This window comes from Exophiala oligosperma (genome assembly GCF_000835515.1).
Source record: "Exophiala oligosperma strain CBS 72588 unplaced genomic scaffold supercont1.6, whole genome shotgun sequence".
NCBI classification, from domain to species: domain Eukaryota; kingdom Fungi; phylum Ascomycota; class Eurotiomycetes; order Chaetothyriales; family Herpotrichiellaceae; genus Exophiala; species Exophiala oligosperma.
In genome coordinates, this window is record NW_015622823.1 from 2,433,246 (window position 1) to 2,457,543 (window position 24,298).

General features: G+C 51.0%; 6 protein-coding genes across 6 annotated transcripts; 3 read left to right on the plus strand and 3 right to left on the minus strand.

Moving 5' to 3' along the window:
- Positions 1-148: 148 nt before the first annotated feature.
- On the plus strand, positions 149-3,132 carry PV06_07275 (uncharacterized protein; the record flags this gene model as incomplete). Its single annotated transcript, XM_016408487.1, has 2 exons — positions 149-233; positions 293-3,132. 2 exons carry the CDS (start codon positions 149-151, stop codon positions 3,130-3,132), a joined length of 2,925 nt encoding a protein of 974 aa, XP_016261967.1.
- A 226-nt stretch (positions 3,133-3,358) lies between these two features.
- Positions 3,359-5,165, plus strand: PV06_07276 (uncharacterized protein). The gene is made up of 3 exons (XM_016408488.1): positions 3,359-3,664; positions 3,726-3,795; positions 3,874-5,165. The coding sequence occupies exons 1-3, from the start codon at positions 3,474-3,476 to the stop codon at positions 4,372-4,374; spliced, it is 762 nt and encodes a 253-aa protein (XP_016261968.1). The 5' UTR covers positions 3,359-3,473; the 3' UTR covers positions 4,375-5,165.
- Positions 5,110-7,715, minus strand: PV06_07277 (uncharacterized protein). Its single transcript, XM_016408489.1, has 2 exons — positions 7,330-7,715; positions 5,110-7,265 (listed from the first exon to the last, which is right to left on the minus strand). Exons 1-2 carry the CDS (start codon positions 7,538-7,540, stop codon positions 5,653-5,655), a joined length of 1,824 nt encoding a protein of 607 aa, XP_016261969.1. The 5' UTR covers positions 7,541-7,715; the 3' UTR covers positions 5,110-5,652.
- A 1,242-nt stretch (positions 7,716-8,957) lies between these two features.
- PV06_07278 (uncharacterized protein) lies at positions 8,958-11,450 on the minus strand. The gene is made up of 8 exons (XM_016408490.1): positions 10,903-11,450; positions 10,554-10,826; positions 10,318-10,466; positions 10,149-10,231; positions 9,885-10,066; positions 9,688-9,804; positions 9,532-9,626; positions 8,958-9,444 (listed from the first exon to the last, which is right to left on the minus strand). Exons 1-8 carry the CDS (start codon positions 11,179-11,181, stop codon positions 9,078-9,080), a joined length of 1,545 nt encoding a protein of 514 aa, XP_016261970.1. The 5' UTR covers positions 11,182-11,450; the 3' UTR covers positions 8,958-9,077.
- Positions 11,451-14,544: 3,094 nt separating this feature from the next.
- PV06_07279 (uncharacterized protein) lies at positions 14,545-15,496 on the minus strand (the record flags this gene model as incomplete). Its single annotated transcript, XM_016408491.1, has 4 exons — positions 14,545-14,686; positions 14,747-15,175; positions 15,247-15,374; positions 15,440-15,496. 4 exons carry the CDS (start codon positions 15,494-15,496, stop codon positions 14,545-14,547), a joined length of 756 nt encoding a protein of 251 aa, XP_016261971.1.
- A 3,133-nt stretch (positions 15,497-18,629) lies between these two features.
- PV06_07280 (uncharacterized protein) lies at positions 18,630-21,060 on the plus strand (the record flags this gene model as incomplete). The annotated part of the gene is made up of 2 exons (XM_016408492.1): positions 18,630-19,972; positions 20,065-21,060. The coding sequence occupies 2 exons, from the start codon at positions 18,630-18,632 to the stop codon at positions 20,744-20,746; spliced, it is 2,025 nt and encodes a 674-aa protein (XP_016261972.1). The 3' UTR covers positions 20,747-21,060.
- Between the last annotated feature and the right edge of the window lie 3,238 nt (positions 21,061-24,298).

The window sequence follows — 24,298 nt, forward strand, 5'->3', positions numbered from 1 at the left end:
AACTACCGGATACTTCCATCTTGTGTGATTTCTTAATTTTTCCATATATTTTGCTCTCAAATACTCCGTACGTTGAATTCGAGTTCCACAGTAGCTTCGAGTTGACTCTTTGACAAGCGAGCTAGAAGACGGCCGACATCGAACAACAATGAAGAATGTCTCTTCGACGCCCACGGCTCAGACGAAACCTCTCGAAACCAGCGATGATCTTTCCATACTCCGAGACTTGAGAAGTGGGTATACGCTGGCAATGAGACAGTATTAGTATCACTGATGATTTGCTCCATTACAGAACGAAGGGACCAGAGGCCAGCTTCAGAGACAAGCTCGAGGGCCAACCAGTCTGAGTACAGTCCGACGGCGCGGCTACAGCCTCCCAGTAAGAGCATGCCGTCAGAGCCGAACTCCGTTGGCTACCCAGAGGAGAAGTCTGTTCAAGCCATTGGACAAGAAACTGAACGCGTGCTCAGGGAACATGTTGTCACCGGGAGCGGTGCCACCCCAGAAGCCGCACCATCGACCCCTTACAAGCAGGTGCAGGTTGCGTTTGCGATAGATGTCTCCTACAGCACGGAAGGAGGTGTTCTCGAGCAGGAGAAGCAAGCAACACTGAAGCTCGGCGCCCATTTAGAGGCTCCGGCAAGGGATCGGGCGCAAATACTTCCATGGACTTCGATTGCACTTCCGCCCGTCGGGCTGTCTGACATTCAAAGCCTGAGGCCGATGGGAGGCACCAATCCCACTGTCCTGAACACCGCCGACCCGCATCAACGTATACTCCAACAGTGCTCCCTCTGGTTCCTTCTCACCGACGGCATGATTGAACAGCCCACAGTGAGGGAATTTGCAGTTGGGATAGGTGAGAATGGTCTGCACGGAAAGGCCTGCGTGGTGATCCTCTTTGGGTATCGACCTTACCGGCCCGTTCAGTGTAATATTTCCGTCGGACAATCCGTCTTCGCGCTTGCTCCGCATTGCGCGTTTCTCTTCCACGACGTTTCGAACGGAGAAGTCTTCGTCTTCCAATGCAAAGGATGCTTCCGCTCTCTCCTCCCCGAGGAGAACATGGAGGTCATCTTGACTCCGGAGACCACTTGGGATCAGCTGCCGCGACTCTCTTATGATCGATTGGCCGAGCTCTCCATCCCCAAACCACGTCAGATCGCCTCGAACGCAGTCTTCCTGGCGAGCGGCAGAGTGGTCAACCTGGAAGACATGTACGGTGAACGCCTTGGGCAAGACGTCTCAGACGAAATCCTCGGTAACGATGACAACTTGAAATCCGTGTTGCTTGCTGCCCAAAGCAGAGGGAAGAGCAGGGAGATTGAGCACTGGGTCTCCAAGCAAAGGATGTCGAAAAGGGCGACCGAATATCTTGATCGACCGGACATTGACGGTGCGGCTTCCAAATTGATCTCGAGACTCCTGGAGGCGACCAAGGCAGATCCTCGCGATCCAGTCTTGGAGAAGGACCTTAGGAAGCAGTTGAGAGATGCGCACGACAGAAATCTGCGTTGGTTCATGCAATCGGTCCGCCGTGAGCAAGAGAAGATCCGTCAACGCAATACAATCGTGAGCGATGCATTGGAGAGAGTCAAATTGAACAGAAAGAGTCCAGGTTCTCCAATCATGATGAGCCCTGTCTCACCTCGCCCCGGGCAATCTGGGCCACGGGAACAGACTTCGCAAGCATATGCGGACTGGGGGTCGCATGCTCATACAAAAGATATTCATGTCCCTCCCGACCCACCGAGGCTATCACATCGTAAACTACATCTGCCAATCCGAAAGGGAACAGCCAATGGCTCGGGGAAGCTCGCAAACTTCTATCCTGCACAGGGTTCGTATTCAGAACATCAAGGCCGGGCCCAAGATCTCACCTCAAGATCAAGCTCAAGCCCAAGCAGTCCCGCATATCAGTCGTATAACAGAACGTCACCCTTCTTTACAAACCCGGATGTGTCGGACTTGCTGTATATGAAAGGATACAAGCTGAACTCGGGCCCGTCATCTGCACCTCCTTTCCAGGGCCGTTGCAATCTGTGCGAGGACGACAATTCACCGTTGGCCCTTCTCCTCAAGGCCAAGCCCGACGACTACGAGACCGAGGGCGGTTTTCCCAACCCAGGCAGCAATTGCATGATCAAATACCCCTTCGCCATGGGCAACTTCCCGGAAACAGACATCATCTCGTCATTCCTCTGTTGCGAGAAATGTGCCTCATTCGTCTCCCGCATCGGAACCTCACCACTCGACGAAGCCATCACAGGTGCCATCCCGCTTGTGCCACTGTCCAACGAAATGAACCGGGACAGTGTGCTCAAGGAAGTTGATGCGACGTTGGTTCAGCGGTTTGATCTGCAGATACTCGACCAGATATTCCTTTCCATCCTGTACACCAAGTTAGACAAGGCCACCAGGGGCTCAGAGGTCGTCAGTGAGATGTTCATCCGCGCACTGGAGTGGCAGTGTCGAAATTTCCTCCAGCACATGACTTTGCCCGCGAGAATCAGTTGCTGCTCTACTGGCCTCGAAGAAGACGAAGGCGTGTATGAGCCGTTGACGACAACATTGTCATCGATTCTATCGAACATAGATATGCCCTGGGAGGAAGGGCCAAAGAGGCTTCTGAGCTACCCAAACGATGGCTTCGTGACGTTGATCAAGGCCGCACTTGACTTGGACATCGTAGGTCCTTCGGACAGTCATGTCGAGAAGTTGATCTTCCAGCGACTGCTGTTCTACCTGGCCGAGCAGCACTCGGCGCTACGCGAGAAGATGGGGCCCGAATCCGCGAAGGAGGAGCTGTGCAGCATACTGGCAGGCAATCAAGGCGGGCTCATACCCGGTAGATTCAGTGTGGAGCTCGAAGGTCTCGAAGGCACCTACCTGCTCGAAAGCAGTGCATATGACTCGTTCCGGCGGCTGAAAGAGATGTTTGGCTCGGTGGAGCGGAAATGCGGCGTCGCAATCAGACTGTTTTTACAACTCATGGCCAACGTGGATTGGGATGGAGCGTCCGACGAAGATTTCTTCGACATGACACGAGCGAGGTATTGGAGTTCGATGCTGTTCACGGCCCCTTGGGATCTCAAGGAGGAAGATTGCCACGAAATCTTGAAGAAAGCATGAGATTATTGTAATGGATCGAAGTGACACACTGGCTAGGTTCAAACGGTGCCGATCTTACTGTGAGTATTTCCAGTTTAATGTGGAAAATGAGGGAGGCAGAGCATCAATGGTTTTGTGATTCTCCGTAGAGATATATAGTCTGGAACTTTCGGACTTCTACCGCAGTTTGATCACGTTCCGTTCAATTGCGGCGAGACTTATCCGAATCATGCGTTCCGCGAATCACCTGAGGCTTTACGAGTAACGGGCATTACGGGACAATATTCACGATCCAGAGCAGCTTCATTCCTCTTACTATACCAAGCTCGACAACATTCTCTATTCTAGAGGCTCATATCACAATGAATACATTTTTCCTCCCATCGAGGTTTGTAGGAGTCAGTTCACACATCGCCCGAGACCTTCAGAAACCTCTGCGGACGTCGAGATGCGCAGTTCGAAATATTTCACACACCACCACCAAGAGAGTACAATATGCCTCACCTTGGGAAGCTGCTAGGGCTGAGGCTCGACAGAAGAATCGAACGACCATGTACGTCCAGAGGCGTGTGCAAGCAGTACCGTACAAAACAACTCACCTAGGAAAACCCCAGGTACTACGGCCTAAGTGCAGGCATAACACTACTCGCCCTCTCGTATGCTTCGGTCCCTCTGTATAAAATGGTAAGCCCTCCCGCAACAACAGCGGCCCACTCTCCCCCACTGGCTTCAAGATTCCAAGATGACTGACTCCTGCCTCAGATCTGCCAACAGACGGGTTGGTCCGGCCAACCGGTCAAAGCCCACGACGGGGCAGGAGACCCAGCCGTCCGACTCAAGCCGGTCGAAGACCACCGCCGCCTCCGCATCACCTTCAACAGCTCCGTGTCCGATACGCTTCCTTGGAAGTTCACGCCTCAACAGCGAGAGGTTCGGGTGCTGCCCGGCGAGACCGCCCTGGCCTTTTACACGGCCACGAACAAGAGCGAAGCAGATATTATAGGCGTGGCGACATATTCAGTCACACCGGCGCAGGTGGCGCCGTATTTCAGCAAGATCCAATGTTTTTGTTTCGAAGAACAGAGGCTGAACGCGGGAGAAACGGTGGACATGCCGGTGTTTTTCTTCATCGACCCGGAATTCGCAAAGGACCCAAACATGAGAGGCATCGATACCATCACGTTGAACTATACCTTTTTCAAAGCTCGATATGATAAGAATGGTATCTTGACCACGATCCCCATGGGGATGGCAGTTGCTTGAATTGTATCAAGAGACGGCAAAGAAGAGCAAAAAAGACACAACATGTGCAAAGGTTTCCCCCGCGTCGAGACATGGTTTGCGAATGGCCATACAACATCAATATCAGATCTCATGTTGGAGGTCTCGTTATGGTGCTCTTTTAGGGAGTCCTGACGACGCTCAGACCACTCTTGGAGGAATCGTCTCAGCAATCCCAACTCTGTCAGGTGGGAAACCTCTATCGTCTAAACAAGACGTGTACAACAGACATGGCGCGTGAAGTGGATGTCTGATGATTCAATGATCGAATGGATTCACTATCAGGTGTGTTGCGGTTCCAGGCCGTCAGCATGCCCGTCACACCGAACGGACAGGCACATTATACGAAGCTCTTTGGCTGCTGTTCAACGCTAGAAAGTCTTCTACGCCCCCCACTGCCGAGTTCGAGACGCGGGACGAGACAGGCGAGATGAACGGGGATGATTGTGGTAAGTTGACTGCGAAAGGACAGGTTCGATGTATGTATACAAGTACCTGTCAGCTCGGTCGCGCCAACACCAAACCCGACAATTATCAAGCATGAAAATCTGTATCATGCAAATCACATCAACCGCGACGAACATTGACGGTTTGATACCGAATAACCTCTAGTTTTGTCTCTTAGCAAGCGATTTCGCCCAAAGAATGAATGCTTTTGGAGGGCAATGGATGGGATATTTCATTACTCGAGTACACTATAGGTACCTCTATGTACCTCTAGGTATTTATTTCTAGGTATCTCTCCCGTAGAATGGAGCAACTCTCCTCTTTTGTTTCTTATTATCCACACAAAGTACGAAGTAGCCCGGTGGTCTTGCTCTTGGCCTCGGTCTTTTTTTTGGGTGGACAAACGCCGTCTTCTCTCTCTTCCGAGTGCGTTTCTAACGCTATGCAATGTGATGCCGATTCCCTTTTACCATGATCGATGCGATGCAATGCAAATGCTCCCTAGTGTATCATTACAAAAAGGTGGGTTTTTTTCTTTTTTTTTGTTTCGTGGCGCCTCTTTTCTTCCTTGAAGTTTTCCTTGGTTGATGAAAGGTGAGGGTGAGTAGAAGATGCAAATATTATTAAGGATGATGACGATGATGATAAAAAGGCGGTGATTCCAGCCAAAGCCCACACGAACTAGCTTGGCTGGCCGGCTGGCTGTGTGTTTGTGTCATTATGTGTCGTTGTGTGGTGTCGTTGGTATGTATGTTGATGTTTGTGTTTGCGTTTGCGTTTGCCAAAATTTGTGCGTTTGCGTGTTTGTGTTCCTCATTTTGTGGCGACACCAGATTTATCAGGACTTCCAATGCCCAAGACGTCCAAAATCTTTTCAAAATCCGGCGTCCCAAAGCCGCTGGCGACGTCCCAACCTTTGGCGGCACCGAACCCCGGACCGTCACAGCCCACGCTCGTACCGTTGACCACGTCCGTGAAGGCGGCGAAACCTTGCTGGTACAGCCAGGGGTTGAGCCAACCCATGGGGGGTTTCCCCTCTGCGACCAGGGCGTCGTTGACGAGGGAAAAGATGCTCGCCATGGTCGGGGTGGAGCAACTCGTGCCGTCGACGGTGCGGACGGTCGAGTTGAGAAACACAATGTACCGGTAACTCTGGGCCGAGATGTCCGGGTAGGCGCGGCCCGAGGAGTTGTACAGGCCCTTGAACTCGTCGCCGACGGTGTCGAGGTACCGTTCGACGGCGGTGTCTTGCCAGCTCGGCCGGGCAAAGTAGTTGCTGAACCCGCTGCCCGAGGCGTAACCGTTGCCGGGGTCGAAGGCGACCCGTTCCGGGTAGCCCCTCGTGCCGCCGACGGTGGTCACGTAGGGGCAGGAGGCCGGGAAGGCGGGCAGGAAGGTGGAGGTGTTTTTGCCGTCGTTGCTGACGCAGCTGTCGTTGCCGCCGACGCCGTAGTCGCCCGAGCTGAAGAACAGGGAAACGCCTTGGGCCCCGAGGGCGGCGAATTGGTTGCAGACCTGTCGCGCGTAGGTTCGAGGCACGGTCTGTTCGTCGTCGCCGTAAGAGGTCGACACGACCTTGGGCAGGGTGGCCGGGTCCTGGTCGCGCATCCACAGGACCCAGGTCAGGTAGGGCTCGTTGGTGTTTTCGGCGGTGAAGGCGTCGGCCTCGAAGGGTGGCATGCCGCCCGTCGAGTACGCCGTGACGGGGGTCGGGTAGACGAGACCCAAGATGGTCTCGAGGTCCAGGTTCCCTTCGACGCCGGCGCCCGCGGTGGCGTTGTCGATCGCGCCGCCGTCGATGGACACCTGCTTCAACGCATAAGACGAGTTGACGGCCTCGGGGCGGAAGTTTTGGAGGTACAGTTTGGCGTCGGGGCGACTCGAAACTTGGCCGAGGTAGTTGGTGAAGCCGATCGAGTTGTTCTTGACGGATCGAGGCGTGTAGTTGACGGTGTTGTACAGCGCGCTCAAACATTTGGTCGTCATGCCCGCGAAATTGCAGACTTGGCCGAGTGAGGTCGAGTTGGCTGCGGCAGTGAGCTCGGCCAGATCGATTTCGGTCGGGACGGTGAGGACGGTTTCCCCCTTGGGGTTCGCACGTAGAAACGCCGTGGTGGGCTGAATGGTCGTGATGTGGTCGTGCAGCGAGCGCGGGAGAGACCAGCTGGTGGTTCGGACGAGCTTCGCTCCATCTTCGTGCTTGTACACCGAGTACTTGGTGTCGAGGAGTCGTTCAATCTGAGCAACAGGCAGAGTGAGTGTGAGCCAGTCTCGGGCCGCGTTGAATTGGAGGTGAGACGAGTCAATGCCGTTCTCGGACAGCCAATCCTGAATCGAGTTCACGGTGTCATCGGTCGGTGAGACTAGATCGTGGACTTGTTGCTGAGAAAGATGTTGACCATAGCGATGGTGAGAAGGATCCGAGACTTTGTTCAGGTTAGTTTTGGGTTCAGCTGCCCCGGTGGTTTGGGAACACGACTAAAAGCTTACCCTCGAACAAATGTTGCTCGAGAAGGTCGAAATTATTGGGTTGTAGACCAATGTTGAGCTTCAGGAGGTGAAATGGATGAGGATTTCCAGCCACAGACCATTTGGGAGGTACATTGATGGACTCTTTGACGGCATATTCAAATCGGGGGTTGAGGGGTGATGAAAAGACAGACTGTGAGACGGCCAAGAGGGCCAAAACAATCTTGAACATAACGAGTGTGTGGTGAGACGAGGAGATCAAGAGGAATGAGAGGTTTGAGGAAGGGGAGAAGAAGATGGAGGGAGGAATGTAGACGACAAGGGAGAGATGAAGCTGGAATGGAATGAGGTTGTGAAGTTGGTTCAATTCAACATGATGATGATCTCAGGTACCTAGCCAGACCTCGTTCTCGTACTCGTATGGAGTCCGGAGTAAGTACGAGTGAATGGGCAATTCGGCAGTGGCAATTGATGTCACTGATCGTCGCTTAATACGGAGTATCCGTACAGTATGGAGTGATGATACTCGTAATAAGAACAAGAAGGGTTTTTGTTATGGAGTCAAAGACGGCAGAGTGACTTGTCAGCTGTTGCTACTTTGTTTAGTTTCAGGGCGAAGTTGGAGCTTCCAAGACACTAAGAATGAACTTGTTTTAAAGTCTGTCGACCTAGAGATGAAAAGGTTCGATGATCTTTTCCCTCAGCTATGGAGTTCGGAGTGATTTCACTTGATACTGTACAGCAAAGTATCATGTGCAATCTTCTGGAAACATACCGGGTTTGACCAGGTGATACAACAATTGAAAACGTGTCGAGGCTGCGAGGTTACATACGGTATACAGTAGAATACAGAATATCTGTCCATCATTGGCCCTTATTGACTCCGTGTTCATTTCCGACGCATGTAACATTCCGGTGTCGATAGGCTGGAGATCTGTATATCATGCTGTACCCCGTAGCAAGTGATTGATTCAGACTGGTTCGCTTGTAGATCGTATATCTCCTTCTTCATCTTAATCCCAGTTTCAGATGGAGGATACAACCCGACCCGAAGCTTGTAGCCGGAGGATTTTCAGGGGTCAGACAGCCACATTCCATCACGCGTACTCCGTACAGGGCCAATCATTAGAGTCAACAGATCGTCAGACACACAAAGATACAAGATTGCAATGTTTTGACATGTGTCTGTTCTTTCAATTGTCTTTCAAGTGTCTTGGGAGAACCACCAATTAATATTCCATCCAGTCACTCTTCGCCTTTGCAGTAAAATGATATCATTCATCAAAGTATCCGTACCATGATCCTCCTTACATACAGTACAGTATGTATCTGCTGAAACCACCCTTTATCACTATAGCCGAGGTATCATGGCATGTGGTTTTGGATAACTACTGTAAGTAGCCAAGTACTAGTGCTCTGAATCACTTTTGACTATGGGTCCATACTTTGTATACCTTTTATCAACCCAGACTGTGATCGCTATCTGACGGTAAAAGAAGCGCACAAAGGTGCCCTTGAGAAATTCGCCTAATGGTGTCTGTAGGATGAAGATCGTCTCCTTTTTGCCTTGATTCCTTAGTACTAAACGGAAAGTCCAAAGTTTCGACGTGAATTTCCTTGATCAGATTGTCATCATGATACCTAGAACAGGCATTTGCTGGTCTTGCCTACAACAGACTCCTTGAAGAGCTTATATAAGGCCTTCTTCGATTTGCGGCACTTTCTGAACATAGGAAGGTAAAGAGGTACGGTGCACCCAGTCCCACGACTCAAAGAGTATACCTGAATCCAGGCTGGCCCATAATGACAATCTCTCCCCTATCCGCGCGACGATTCTCGCGGCGGAACAGGACAAAGTTCTTGGCCACCAGGACTGCGTACAGGATGTTGAACGCGATGCTGACCCACAGACCTGGTCGGTAGCCCGGGGCGTCCTGGGAGCGGAAGACGTTGCCGGTGATGATGCCTGACACTGCACCGCCCATGGTCATCATGGCCATGGCCAGACCCTTTTTCAGCTGGCCGACGAGGTTGTTGTGCGCGTACGCCCATTGGAGCGGGACGTTGCCGACTATGCCCATCTGGCCAACGAAGACTCCCGCGTAGCGAGCGCGGGTGTCGGTGCACCAGCCGACCCTACAGATGGGAGTGACTGGTCAGTCTTTGGATGTGGGAAAAGTCTCGAGCCTCTGCAGATTGGAACCCATGAGGAATCAAACTTACATGACAATGCCGATGATGTATATTGCGCAGTTGGCGATCATTATGGGTCCTCTTGTCCGTAGTCTGTCACCCAAGTAGCCACATATGATCATCCACTGTCATTGTGTTAGAACCTAGCACGCCCGACAGAGCTCTGGCAAGTAGAAAGGTACGTACCACGCCGCCCACGAGGTACGGGGGAAATGTCATGACTTGTGCCTTTGCAGTCGAGTAACCGAAGCCGTCCTTCAAAATCACTGGAAGAAAGTATGCAAAGGCATACAATGCGGCGTTCTGCGGCCATGTCAGTGTCTTGTTGAATCTTCACAGGTCCATGGGGTCATGGGCCACAGCAAGCGGAGAGATGACTTTACGTTAAGAAGGAGGTAGAATGGAAATTCCCAGAGCTTCCAGTCCTGGATGTAACTAGCAAAGAGGGCCCAGGTGAGTTTCTCCTCCACCGCGTCGCCACGGTCATGCTCGATGCGGGCCAAGACTAGGGCAGCTTCTTCTGGAGTGAGGAATCTGGGAAGCCCCATTGAATTCTTTTTGGCAGCTGCATAATTTCACAGCTATTGTTAGTGAAAACGTGGAATTTCAAAGAAGCAAAAGTCGGTGACAGAGATGGGGAAAATCACCTCGTTCTGGAAAGTCGATGATGAGAAAGTACGATGCAAGAGCCACGACACCGCTGACCACTCCTTCGATGATGAAGATCCAGCTAGGTACATCTACGTTAGATAGATTCTGGCGTTTGTCGGCTGAAATGATATTGACAGGGAGGTTTGCAAGCTGCTAATCACTTACCGCCAGCCACGAATACCAGCAGTCCCTTCCATCTTCTCGAGCCCATACGCCATCAGACCTGAGAGGCCGGCAGACATGATCCCGATGACATAGAAAGCAGCGATCCGTATCCCGATCTCATAGCGCGTATACCAGCACCCCAACAGATACTATAGCGCTTGACTCATTAGATATACACTCCATGCACAATCAAAAGAGGTTGGGCTGGGAGCAGGAAGACGCGGACTATCACTTACGAGAACGCCGGGAACAAGTCCACCTTCCAGAAAACCGAGGAGAGCTCGGCATACAGCCAGTGATCCCCAGGTGTTACAGAATCCCTGGCCAATGGTGATGACACTCCATGCCAGCCCGATGGACCCAATCCAAAAGGCAGGGCCAAGCTTGCGGGTCAGCCACATGGCTGGAATATCAACCAAAGCATATCCGATGAAGAATATCATGGTCAAGACAGAGTATCTGTTGCTGACATCCGTGTCGAGATCTTTTCTCATACCAGCAATATTCGCCTATCGTTCACATGTGGTTGTCAGCAAGCGTATTGGGTAGTTTCAGCCCAAGACTCAAAGAGAAGAGCCAGCTCACATTGCCCAGATTACTTCGATCAATATATGCCCAGATATACACCAGAGCCAGAATGGTGATCTGTCGGAAGTCGACTTTCCTCATGATCTTCTTCAGTCGACGCTGATCTGCCAGTGTTTGAGCCTCCATGGCTTCTCTGAGGGGAATGTCTGGTGCGTGTTCACGTAGAGCTTCTGCATCACGCAGCTCCTTTTCATATGTGGCTTGTGCCTCCGAGCTCTCCTCCGCATATTCGCCGTGCTCAGGACGAGCTTGTTTGACGTCGGAAGTATAAACCATAGTGTTGGTGTTGGAGATTGTCCACAACCGAAGCGGTAAGTGGATAGCGCTGGCAGTGTGGTATACAGGTCGAACTTGGCCTTGAAGTGAAACTCTTGAGTGCTAGAACAGAGAATAGTGATATGCCAATGCCCAGGTCCGCATCTGCTCAGACAGAGGTATATGGAAAGGATTCAGTCGATTTTGAAGAGTTTGCAAGTGTGTTCTTGAAGTCTCATATCATGGGGTACTGGAGACAGTAGACTTCCCCAGGCGGTGATCTGTTCTCCGGAATGCGGTGAGATACGGGGTAAAAGCGTGGGTCAGCTTCATAGCTCGCTTCATGATGGCTCCCTTCCTCGGCAAACGAGATTCAACTAATAGAGACATTGGATCGACGATGTGTTGCAACTCGGATATCTTTGTCGCTTCCACTACTCAATCATTCTTCGCTTCCGTGGATAGGGTTTTCTTCGCTTCCGTCAAGTGAGCGTCGAGGGGCAGTAGACACTTATACCTAGCCACGTAGGTATACAAGAATGTGCAAGTGTAGAAGGCAGACGATGGAAGGGAACAGGGGCTCGGGTAAGTTGCCGACTCTGGTTATCACAAAAATTACAGCACATGCCCGTGGTGTTGACGGTGGCGGCTACAGTACCTAAAATTAACGCCTATAGGCGGCCATGGAGTGCCTAATCTAGCACTTTTTAAGTCGGCTTTAGGCGCGAATCAGCTTGCCTAGGTAGTACCTGGGGTGACTGTCTTGGGTTGCCCAAGGGCTGATATGCCGCTGCTGGTTCAGACTCAGCCACATGCTGATTTGGTTCAACAAATATATCCCAAGAAGTACGCTACATGAGGGCCATGATGTTTGGAGGCGAGGCCACTACACCTGTGTAGTTCAATGGCGACGAGGTCAAGAAGAAAGTCCATCGTCCTTGATTCTGGCATTCCTTCGCCAGAGCATCCAGGTCGAACAGCTCACCGATCGTTGTGCCCCAGCCTGATAGCAAAATTGGATGTAGCATGCCAAATTCCGTGTCCACTGGAGCTTCTCAGTTCGTTAGCTGCTTGTAGACATTACGGACCGGCGGCGACTCTTCAAGAAGGCAAAGAAACGTACGAATGCATTCAAAGGCAGGGTTGTCGCCAGCAACCGCTGCAAATTGTTGCTCCCACAGCCATTTCGCAACCTCCTTCGACTGACCCAGGCCGGGAAAGGCATGGCTGGAGCTGTATTTAGTTCTCGACTCTTTGTCCAGTTGCATGTATGCCTCCACAAAGCCTGCATCATCACCACCACCATCAGCTTAGTATGTCTGGAAGTGTGCTTACCTTGAATTGAGAGGTGGGTGTACCGCCTACCTGTTCGAATAATGAAGATGTCGCCGACGCGTAGTTCGATGTTGGACTCTTTGATGATTGTTTTCACCGAGTCCAGAGTGATCGCGTGGCCACTCAGTCGATCATATTCAATCCCATTGCGCTGTGCCCACGAATGATAGTCAATGAGTACACCGCGACCAGCGATCCCCCGTGGAGCCCACGCATCCATGCCATTCACCGTGCTTTGCTGTTCTTCGTGAATGTCATTCTGAGTTACACTAGAAGAAAAGTCAGCCAGATCTTCAATGGTCTTGCAACAGAAATCTCGCCATGTCATACTTATTGTAAAACTTGCCCTCCTTCTGATATGCAAAATGTCGGAAACTGTCCCATTGACTGCTCCCTTGAGTGTTGAAAGTGATCTTCTCGATACCGTGATTAGTACAAAGAGAGCGAATTGAAGCGACACTCAAGGATTGTGTCAAACATACCACATCATCATTAATCACTCTCGGAGCCTTGTCCACAATATGACGCTCGAAACCTCTACGGCCAAGTAGAGGCGGGTCGATGAGATCTAGCGGCAAACTGACCAGAACTCAGTGGGAGGGCATTGAATATACCAATCAGACTCAGAACCTTACTTCAAGCCAATACGAACGCCCGTCTGGATCTCTTCCCTGGCTACCTGAAGAGTATTGGCATCGGACAAGTAGTTCAGAGCACCGAATTCTGGTTTTTCCCAGAGTCCCCAGGCTGAATATGGAGGGTCTTCTTCTCTGAGTGGAAGTTGTTCGAATGGAGGGACGGGCTTTGCTAGGGAGGCCATCTTGAGTGGGATGAAGTAGCACTGTGTTCAATGATTGCAAAGAAAAGGTTTGGGGTATCCTGTTCTCTCTCGAAAAAGAAATTGCCTCATTCGCCGGCTTAACTGTCAAAACCGCCTATATTCGAGTACTCGGCAGTCTGATATCCGGTGCTCAGCTCCTCTGTCGGTGGTCAATGTTCCAGTATAACAATACCTCCTCCTGAGACGAAACACAGATGTACCCGGTGCCCAAGCAAGTTTTGTCACATGTTCGAGAGTTTGACAGTATGTCTAGAGCTATCATTGTTCTTTACTTTGAGCCGATGCCCACGGCAGCCTCCTCAACGGCAGCCTTTGAGCAATGGCGCATCAACATTCTCAATGGACTTCCCAGCGCCAATTGGGTCCGTAAGGTGGCGGCGAGCGACAAGATCGGTGATGCTCAACCGTACAAGGAGCAGATCATCGTCGACTTGGATGATCAGAAGGATGCCACCGAAAGCGTCATCGAAGCTTTGAGGACTGACTCTGGGAGCATAGTGGCGCATTCTGACTGGCACATTTATCGGGAAATTTCTAGACGTTTGAGACCAGGCGTGAATACCTCGGACTATCCTCCCACGGGCACCGAACTGGTTCAAGTAGGCATGGCGCCCACACCGACCTCGATTCAAGACTACCACGACTGGTTCGACCAAGAGCACTTTCAGATGCTCGCCGACATTCCCGGCTGGCGCTACGGCTCTCGATACGAGTTGGTGGCAAGCTATGGCGATGGCAAGGAGGAAGCGTGGCCATTGATGTCTGCGAACGAGTACGAGGTGGAGAGTGGACTGGGTGGACCAATCTGGCAAAAGTCAATGGACACGCCGTGGACTGTCAAAGTGTTGTCGAATCTCAGCAAACCAAATCATCGGAGGACGTGGAAGTATGTTCCGTTATAGGCTCGTTAGATAGAGCAATTCAATAACTATGAATTCCCCTCCTAATGTTATCAAAGGACACTTCAGTGGAGTAGAAAGGCAATGTAATGAAGTCAGGAGAAAACAAGTTCAAAGTGTATCCCTGAGATCCGAGAAGACGAAGCTCAGCGGCACAAGTATGAGACTATCGACTGGACGTTGGATTTGAGACAGGTCTAATGAGGGGAATGAACATAATTGGTCTCTATTGTGGAAGCGTAGGAGCTCTTTCAACAGTTTACTCTCGCGTGCAGGACTTTTTCAAAAATCTTGTCCCAGGGGGTGATTCTAAGCCCTGGCTGAAGAAGCTGGCTTGGCTTCTGATTGCAGACCCTTTGGTGGCTTTGATGGTTCCGTTCCCCTGATATGTCCTATGCCATCGCTCCAGGTTGTGATATCCACCTTCCACTTGGGACTTTCGAGTGCAGACCTGCAGCATCACATGTCAGCAAGAAACCAGGGATTGCGAAGACCGATCCAGACGTCGTACTTTAGCGGCTGCAGATTCCCTGTGAGGGAATGGTAGGCTTCTTCAGATCTGTACTGCTCGAAGACAGTCACCGTAAGGCTTTTTTCCCCGTCTTGACGAACCAGTGGAAGATATGAGACGACATCGTGTTTCAAGCGGAGGCTTCCACTCAAGTCAGAAAGTGTTTGATGTAGTAGATCTCTGTGATAATTGTCTTCGACTTGGAACCTGGTGATCACAACAAAGGCCGACCGAGATTCCTCGAAGAACAATGAGGACCTAGAGTCTTCTTTATTCAGCACAAAGCCAGAGTCATCATCCAATGGCTCTAGGAAGATGATCTCCGGGTAGATATTGCCCCACAGCTGTTCCTCTGCAGATGCTTTTCGCATTGCTTGATACTCTGAGCTGTTTCTGTGAACAGTCGTCAACGCTGCTTCATTATTGTACCTTTTGCGGTGTATTAGCGAAGAGCCATAGGCTCGACGGAATGCGTCACAGGGGAGAGGGGGACACCAAACAGTTCGAAGCCACCGATCCAGGATCCTTCCAGTGTGCTGTGAGAAGACTTTTTAAACCAGCAATATGCTCGGTTGTCCGGCTCATTCAAAAATGTAACCCTTGCGACATCGTTCAGGAGACCTCTAAGCTGTAAAAGGCTTCGACTCAGCGACATTTGCAATTTGGAGGACCTGAAACCAAATGCACGCTTACCTTTTCGGCCTTTTCTTCGGATTCTACTCGGTGCTGCAAACAAATGGCTAGAGGCATCGTGTGATTTAGTGAGATGAGTTTCGAAATCTAGGTACTGCTAAATAGAGTGAAAGCTCATACTATACTACTCGAAGATTATCAAGATACGCCGAAGAACTGTCATGGCAGACGAATTAAAGGTTGTCTTGTCCCCGGCGGCCATCTGATGTCCGTCCTCGGCGCCACACTTGCTCCGCAATCCGTGAGGTTATGATAAGCGTATATGCCGTGATCACGACGAACTTATAGGTGTTAGATTTGCTCTATTATTTAAAGACGGACAAGCAATATCTACCTAGGCAATGAATTCAGACATGTCGACGACAGTATTAGATCATGATTTCCTGAAATACCTTGCTGATATTCACGATCACGCCTCAAGAGGACACCAGCCGCCACGCCTCAAATGGTACCTAACAACAATAATCGCATTTGGCGGGATGAACTATCCAGAGTTAATCCCTGAGCTATACCAAATCCTGCTCAAGGAACATATTCCCCAAGAAGATCAGATGCAAGAGACTCGTAAAATCCGAGAGGGGCTCACCAGGGTCTGTGGCATATGGGGCGCTGCAAAGGTAGGTGTATACCTGATATGCAGGTGCTTCTTAAATTCGGCTTCGAGTTCATTGACCAAGACTCCAAGAGCAGACTGGTAGCGCGACACGGCAGCTATCGAAAGCCACTCCGCAACATCTTAAGGATCCTACTGTTTACAGGTGAGTCTTTGGGGGGGGATGTGCTTACCGAAATTTCTGTCACTGTACGAGACTTAAGTGCTCTAACATTTCTCAACTTCGCAGGAGTCGCGAGCCACAAGAGGTAGCTTTCAAGAGGGGTCAGGAAATGCTTGACCGGATCTACAAACGGATACCAGGCTATGACATGTCACTAGTGTCAGAGGCATCCCCAGACTACGGCTGGATTGTGAATAGTAAGTCGTGAATTATGAACACCGACTACTATCACAGGAGCTGATGGAGGCAAAACAGACCTCTTTTACGGACACGTGTTTTCATTTCCCGAGATACTCGATGCTGTCGAGACGGGTCAATGTGTTGTCGCTGCATTGTTCAGCACGGATTGCCAGGAGCAAGTTCGGAATCATATGCTGGGTATGATGTACAGCGGAGGCACGCGCGGAGAAGTGCAAGGTATCCGGGCCGTGGTCATGGCGGTTGCGGATAAGCTGGGCGTCGTGGGCAAGCAAGGCAGACGTGCGATTGAGGTTCCAGAGATCTAGGGCAAGCCAAAGACAGGAAATTCATAACTGTGCAGCATAGTCATCCATGTGCGGGTGTACATTGCAATGGCAGGGTATACAGTTCCGATTCAGTGGTGAACCTCTGGCGAGATCATCAAATCCTAGTACTCGTTAAAGGTGGGCGTCCGCATGTCACCAATACTCTTTCTTGTCATCTCTCTTTTCGTGAATTAGTTGCGGAGCCATGAGAATCTGTTCATCCCCAAGTGACAATCACGGAGATACTCCAGATCATAGTCCTGCTATCTCGGATCGGGTAGAGCTTCGGCAAACTGAAAGCAACTTCCAGCATGAACACCGACGACACGACCGTCCATGGTACCTCTCTTATCCCGGCTTCGGCAGGGTGCAACCCATACCGTCTCTGAGAGCCAACCTTTGAGAATACTCGTTATAGTCTTTGGCTGAGGCCGAGTTGACCGTCATAGATTTCAGGGATTGAGCTTGCAATTTGTTGATCAATCTGTAAATGTACACACCCGTCATAGACAAGAGAGCCATTTGAAATCGGGTTATTGGGGCCAGTGAACACCGTGGCCGCAGTAGTTACTGTTTTGAAATGTTGGTAGATGAAAAAGAGGAATTTTCAGTAGTATTGAGGCGCGATCAGGTCAGGAATTGACTTACTCAAGTGATTTGGCATGAACCCCAAGGTCTTCATTCATCTCGTAAACCTGGAAGCTAACCTTGTGCGTCTTCATCTTTTGCTCCACAATGATACTCATCATCACACCGGAGTATCCTGCGCCTATGCATATCACGCGAATCGGGTGATGCTGTCCAATGGGATGAGAACTTGCATCTTGCTGTGCATCGAAGTTTCTTGCGGCCATCGTGTGGCTTGCAGTTCCTGTGTCCTAATCTATCGACTCACTGTTCTCGATGTGAACCGAGGTCGTCGTGCGGAGTTCTGATGTCCGACGACTTCGTCCTTCTCCACGGCCAAACTAACCGCCGGCGGATAGTGATAATGTCAGGAGCTTGTGGAGCTGATAGAGCATCTTCATGGCGTGACGCAGGATGCTGTTGACCCATTCACCCGCAAGAGAGTCTGGGGGAAGGTGATGTGCTGGCGATCTCGGCAGCTCGCGATACACATGTTGGTGGCGTTTTGGTCCTCATGAAGTTTATGCCGACGCGGTCGATGTACCATACGGTATCGCGTTTCAAGGCTCTGATAATGTAAATGAACACTCGTCACATACGAACAGTACTTGGAACCCTCATTGGTAAAGCAGGTCGATTGCAATATGGGCCTTTCTGGTTCATGGAGGAAGAAAAGACTGATGATGGCCTTCCTTGAATAGGAGTATTGCGTTGAGGAGCGCGAACGGTAGGCAACCACGGGAACTCGGCCCGAGACCCATCATGCCTATACCGAGGTAGTTATTAAGCCTAAGTTGTTGGATATTTGGGGTTCTTTTAGTTAAAATATAGGCCAACCTGCCTAGAGAGATTCATGCGGAGTGTGCCTAACTTGAGATCTGGGTGGCCGTAGAAAACCTCATTCACTCATGGGGCCTCCCTCCATCCTACCATGACACATCTCATCAGTCGAAGCTGCTACAGACCGTCAGCAACAATCTGAAATGACTAGTATTGGCCATCGTTCTCGAAAGAACAAAGCTTGCCGAGCATGTCGTGTTCGCAAGGTAAGATGTAAAGGATTATGCTACAGTGCCTCGTTGACCATCAAGATCTGCTGACTACTTCCCCCTTTCACCACAGGTGAGATGCGATGGACAACGCCCAAGCTGCTCGCTATGCCAGTCATTGCAAGCGTCCTGTGTCTACGAGACCGACCGTAGGCAGGATTCTAGAATTTCCAAAGAGCACTTTCAGCAGGTCAATGACAAAGTGGCCAGTCTGGAGCAAATTTTAGCCGGCATGAGAGATCAAAATTCTTACAACGAGGTACTCCCGTCGACCGAAACTTCAGCAACCCGAGAATCTCGTGTCGAGTCCGTGGACAGCACACTGGAAGCATTGGTGTTCAACAAGCATGAAAGCCTCCCTCAGCTGCCTCTACGCACACCTTTGCCAGAATCGCCATCTCGAGAACTGACCTCACACCGCACCGTGCCTGTCCACACACTAGTGCAGAGTGAGACTGGCGTGTCCATCCATGGTCCAGCGTCTGCCTTCTTTGAACCTCTGTCGATGAGGTCGTTACCCAGCGGACTAAGTGTTCCTACCGACAGCCCAGTATCCATACGCAACCAACAGCAAACAGATGACGAAATCCGTCGCGAGCTATTCGCGTATTCTGCGCTAGAGTTTCAGAAGGAGTATACCTACATGTCAGAACGAAAGCTCGATCTCGATGGCGTCGACTGGGAGACCGCGGACCACTTGTTCCAGCTGCACTGGAATCTCCACCACCTTGGATTCTTGATCACCTATCGACCAGCCATCATGCACAGCCTCGCGACGGGCGGGCCACATTGCAACAAACTACTACTCAACGCGATCTACTACACGGCCGCCTTGCAAAGCAGTCGACCCAACATGCGCGACGACCCTGCACATCCTCAGTACTTCGGCACCAAATTCTTCCATCGTTTCCAGTCATTGCTGGCCTCAGAGCTGCAAAGGTCATCTACGGCTAGTATCGCAGCGCTCGTGTTGATGGGGTCGTCGTGCGTATCAAATGGCAGACAAACAATCGGCTGGCTGTATGCAGGACTCTCATACCAGATGATTGTCGATCTTGGTCTACATGTCGATCCCGACAAGGTACAAATGTCCAGCCTGGTGCCAAGTAAACCTCCCATTCCAATGACGGCAGTTGACATTGAGATCCAGCGGCGTTACATCTGGGGCGCCTATTTGAACGACCGGTTCCAGTCGCTGTACTTCGGACGGCCCCCGAGCCTCCGCATGATCGAAGGCGTGGAGGCGTCGCAGACCGTCCTCGACGACTATGAAGAACTGGAATTGTGGAAGCCATACATCGACCCAACGGGCGCAGATCCCCCAGTGAACTTCACACCACAGCCGGCGCGAGCTGTGTCTACAAGGGCAGCGCTCGTTCGGCTTGCAGAAATCACAGACCAGATCATTGAAAGCTTCTACACGCCCAAGTCGGGAAGGATGTCCACCGAGGAGGCACACTGCGGAGTCCAACGGCTGCAGCACCAGCTCGACCTTTGGGCCGAGACTCTACCAGTACACCTACGCTATGAGCCGGGGGATCTACCAGTTCCACCGGCCATACGCTTCAATTTGCAGTATGTTGTTACCAAACCTTGCAACTTCATCAACACGATGTTCCTTGGATGGACTATCCAGAACCAAGCTAACCATGACCAACGACATCCAGCACCACTTTCAGCCTCCTACACATCCTCCTGCACCGGCCCTTCCTCCGCGACGGGCACCTCGAAGCCCTCGGCGCAGACGAACCCACCCGGCACGACATCTGTGTCTCGGCCGCACTGCGCATCTATAACCTCGCCCGAATCTACCGCGACACCTTCACCTTGCGCCGAGCCACCTACCTCTTCAGCTACGCCGTTTTCTCCGCCGCAACTGTCTTGCCCATGCACGCGTCTCCATCAGCTGACCCGACGCAGCGCAAGGAGATGGTTGTATTCTTCTGGAACGCGCTCAAGGAGCTCCAGAACGGCGCAAATTTCGGCCTGCGTAAGACCGTCCGTATCATTGGCGGCATGTTTGAGCGCGCAGGTATCGACCTCAACGCTCTGCCGCTGACGGACAAGAGGCCCAATTACCACCAATCTTATGACGACGAAGGCCTTCGCGCCAGCTCCAACTCGTCCGCCAACATCGACGCTCAAAATCTACACGTGCAGCCCGCAAGCGGGCTGGACACGCTCACCGGCGAGAGTTTCAAGGACTTCTACAACGACCTTTCCTTCGAAAATATTGACTGGCCAGCCTTTGTGGACGTCGATGCCAACCATGACAACGATGAGTTGCTCTATGGGCTTTTCCGGGCTGGAGATGGCAGCATAGATGCTCCACTGGGTCTCCCGTCCTGATCACGAAAGTCCGCAGTGGTACCTGTCATCGGGATAACTATAAAGCTTTAGCATCAGGTCAAGCAAGGACCCATGATCATCCCACCCTAGATGGGAAGCTGACGAAGAGCATTGCCTGCGATCACCCTACCCCTCGCTTCTGTTTTAAGACCTTGACGCTGAGGGAGGCATCAGCTTCCAAGGTCATGTCACACCTACCTCGCTCAGCATCTACTGGGTTAGGGGTTCAAGGATACATTTCGATAGTGTCCGACCGCGGCACTGTGGTGGCTGCTTAAGCATGAAAGTCTGAATCGGCACGAGGAGTCAGAAAGATGTCTCCAATAGTTCTTACAAAACCGTACCCTACTCCAGGAGACTTGAACGATGAGTCTGGGATCTTGCGGTGTTTGAAGGTCAAGACGCATTAGGTAAGTACCCAAGAATGGAGTCCTCCGGGGTTGTGGTCAACTGTGGAACTCACCTCGGCGCAGAGTGCAATAGGGGGACTGCGGTAGAAATCAGACCGTCGCTGTGAGGCTTCTTCTTCTTTTTAATGCTATCAACGAAGAGAAACGAAAGAATCACAATATATATAAGAAATGCATTTTCAGAAAATTGAAAGTTTTCGAGATTTTAGCGAGCTGAGTTCTTTAATTTCTCCAATGTTACGACTTAATCATCCTCATCACTCTCCCAGTCACTGAGCGAAATTCTAGGATAAACATAAAGCGAATTTAGGGAGCCGGCGTCACCTTGGCTGGTGTTCAGTGCCTCAGGCCATACTTCCCCCCGGTTGAAAGGCGCGAATTAGGGAATCTACATGTGACAAAACGTCTTGCCGGGTTGAGATTCGGTCTCTTCTCGAAGCGCTGGGCGTGCTCAACACTGGCGGTGGGTCCTAGCAATTCAGCCACACGCTCAGGGGGGTCTTGCCTAAGTCGCTTTCCGCACGGTTCTTGCGATACTGGCGTTGGTAGTAGTCTGGGGTGTTTGTCTCTTTCGAGTCGGCCTCCACCTGCCGTAAGATCTGGTCCATCCAGTCAGCCAACTCTGTCGCCTTCCATCGTAGCTTAGGATCGATGCGCAGAAGTTGTCGGATGGCCACTATAGTATTCTGAAAGGCTTGCATTCCCGCAAAAATCCGATCCAGCTCTTGGAGGGCTCGCTCAACGACGGGCTTTAGATTGCTCGATCCTTTGTCGAATCCACCTGGTTCCTCAGACCAGAATACGTCGATAGAATCATATCCAGGAAAATTGCTGGGTCCTTCGGGAAACCAGGCTTCCTCGCCGTCCAGATAGAACCCAGACAGCCACAAGAGCAGCTCGAGGAAGATACAGCCAAGGCCCCACATGTCGATGGGGCGGGAGGCTACTCGAGTACCTCGCATCTTGTAAGCTTCAGGGGGCCAGTATGCTCTCGTGCCCGAGTCCACTTCATCCCATCCATCCCATTCATCCCATTCATCCCATTCATCCCATTCATCCCATTCATCCCATTCATCCCATTCATCCCATTCATCCCCCCAATGAACCTTACTGCCGGTGGCATTGTTCAACACACCCTGACCCAAGTTGGTGAACTTGAAACTACGGTATTGCCCCTCATGCTTCTCGAAGACAAGAATTTTTTCTGGCTTGATATTGTTATACCTGTGTTCTGGGTCGTTCTCTTCCAAGCTGTGTACGTGTTTGACTGCTGTCGCGAGTCCCTTCAACTGGTGCAGAAACCAGAGTACTACGGGTGTGGTCAAAGAGGGAGACTGAGTATTTTGGATGAAGTGTCGCAGGTCGCACCGGGCCTTGTCGTACAAGACGTATGATTTATGATGCTGAGTCCAGCTCATGATGTGTCCAACAATATGATCATGAGAAATACCGGCGAATTTTAGTAGCATTGCTTTCTCCCGCTCAAAAGACTCATGTCGGGAAAATTCCTTTACGGCGAATTCACAATCAAGATCCTGCATTGCACAAGTCAGCAAAAGATCGTTAGCCATGGACAGTACGGTCTTACGCCAGAGACGTATTGATGAGACCGTTCTATCGTAACCTTGTACACCTTTCCGGAAGCTCCTCCTCCTAACCAAGATAATCTTGGGCGGCCTGTGCGATCTTTATCTCCGGTATGGCATAGTGGCAGAACGTCGTCGTCAGATAGGTTATGATGCTTCAAGTTGCGAATTTCTTTTCTGGCGAAGAATTTTGGCAGGCATCCAATGACATCGTGCGTATCGGTGTCACAATCCTCTTTATGACACCCAACATGAGTGTTGTCGTTGGGATGTTCGCTAGGCTCGTCAGAGCAACCATGATCATTGATCAGATGTCGGAGATACTCCATATCGAGGCGTAGATATACGCAAATCGCGAACAGCTTGGAAGCTTTGTTGAGGACCTTGGTGATCAAGGCTTTGCAGGCGGCTTGATCAAGCTGGAGTTTGGTGTCCTCCTCGGCTATTCGCTCCACCACTTCTAGGCTGAGCAAGGCATCAATATCACAACAGGGGATATACTCTAAACCCAAGAAATTGACCTTGACCTTTCTTTTCAGCTCCGATTTGACCATTCCTGCGTATGACTGCCGCTCTGACTTCTTCGGCTTCACATAGCCGCAGTCCCAGTATACTTCTAAAGAGAAGTGTGCTTTGGGGTGCTGACGGATGAAACCGCAAATCTGCACAATAGCGTTTTCGCTCAGAGCCTTGAAATCAAAGTGCATCTTGTCGAGAATTGCGTAATGTTCATCGTTGGGAAGTTCCGGTGGGCCTTTGACTCTGCAGGAGACGGTTCTCGTATACAGTGTTGTCGGTGCGAATTCGCCTCCTGCCCAAGCCTCCGATCTGTTCTTGATGGGATCGAGATCCTTGTAGGCTTCAGGCACCGTCCAGTCAAAGTTACGAAAGCTGCTCTCCGCAGAAATTCCTCCCTCATCAACGTGATAATAGACTTGGACAGATATTGTCCTTGGAAACAAAGGTACCGTGGGGTCTGGGTCGCGTATGACAGGGGGGGAATTTTGGTTTTCGAGAGCTAGTTATTTGTCTCTGCCTCTCCTGAGCTCTTGCTATTTGACCTTCGTCAGATACGTTCAATGCTCTTGGTTCATGTTCTTTCGAGATTCCGTAATATAGTTTCCATCGATCCGTCTGAGCACGATTCTTGCGCGCGGTGAAGAGCGTTTCTGCGCATTGCAACATTCTGAATCGTACATCTGAGTTTTTTAGAAACATACGAACCTCCGCTTCAATATCGTCTATGCTCTCATTTTGGAACAAGCCAAATCTTCCCAACCGCACGTTGAGTCTTTCGTAATGGAGACGGTTATCCACCATTTCGGCATACTTTGAGAGGTCGTGCCCCTCCACGGTAAGGTCTGAACTACGACGTGAATCCTTGACCAATCTGGGTATGCTACCAAGCCAGCGTTTAAACTTGCCACGGCGACCGTTGGATTCTGATCCGAGGCTGAGCAGCATAGCGACATGACCCCTGCCTTCTTCTTCGCGTTGTGATAAACGTCTCACTTTCTCAAAGGCCAATGTCTCTAGGTTATTATTCCTGAGTGACC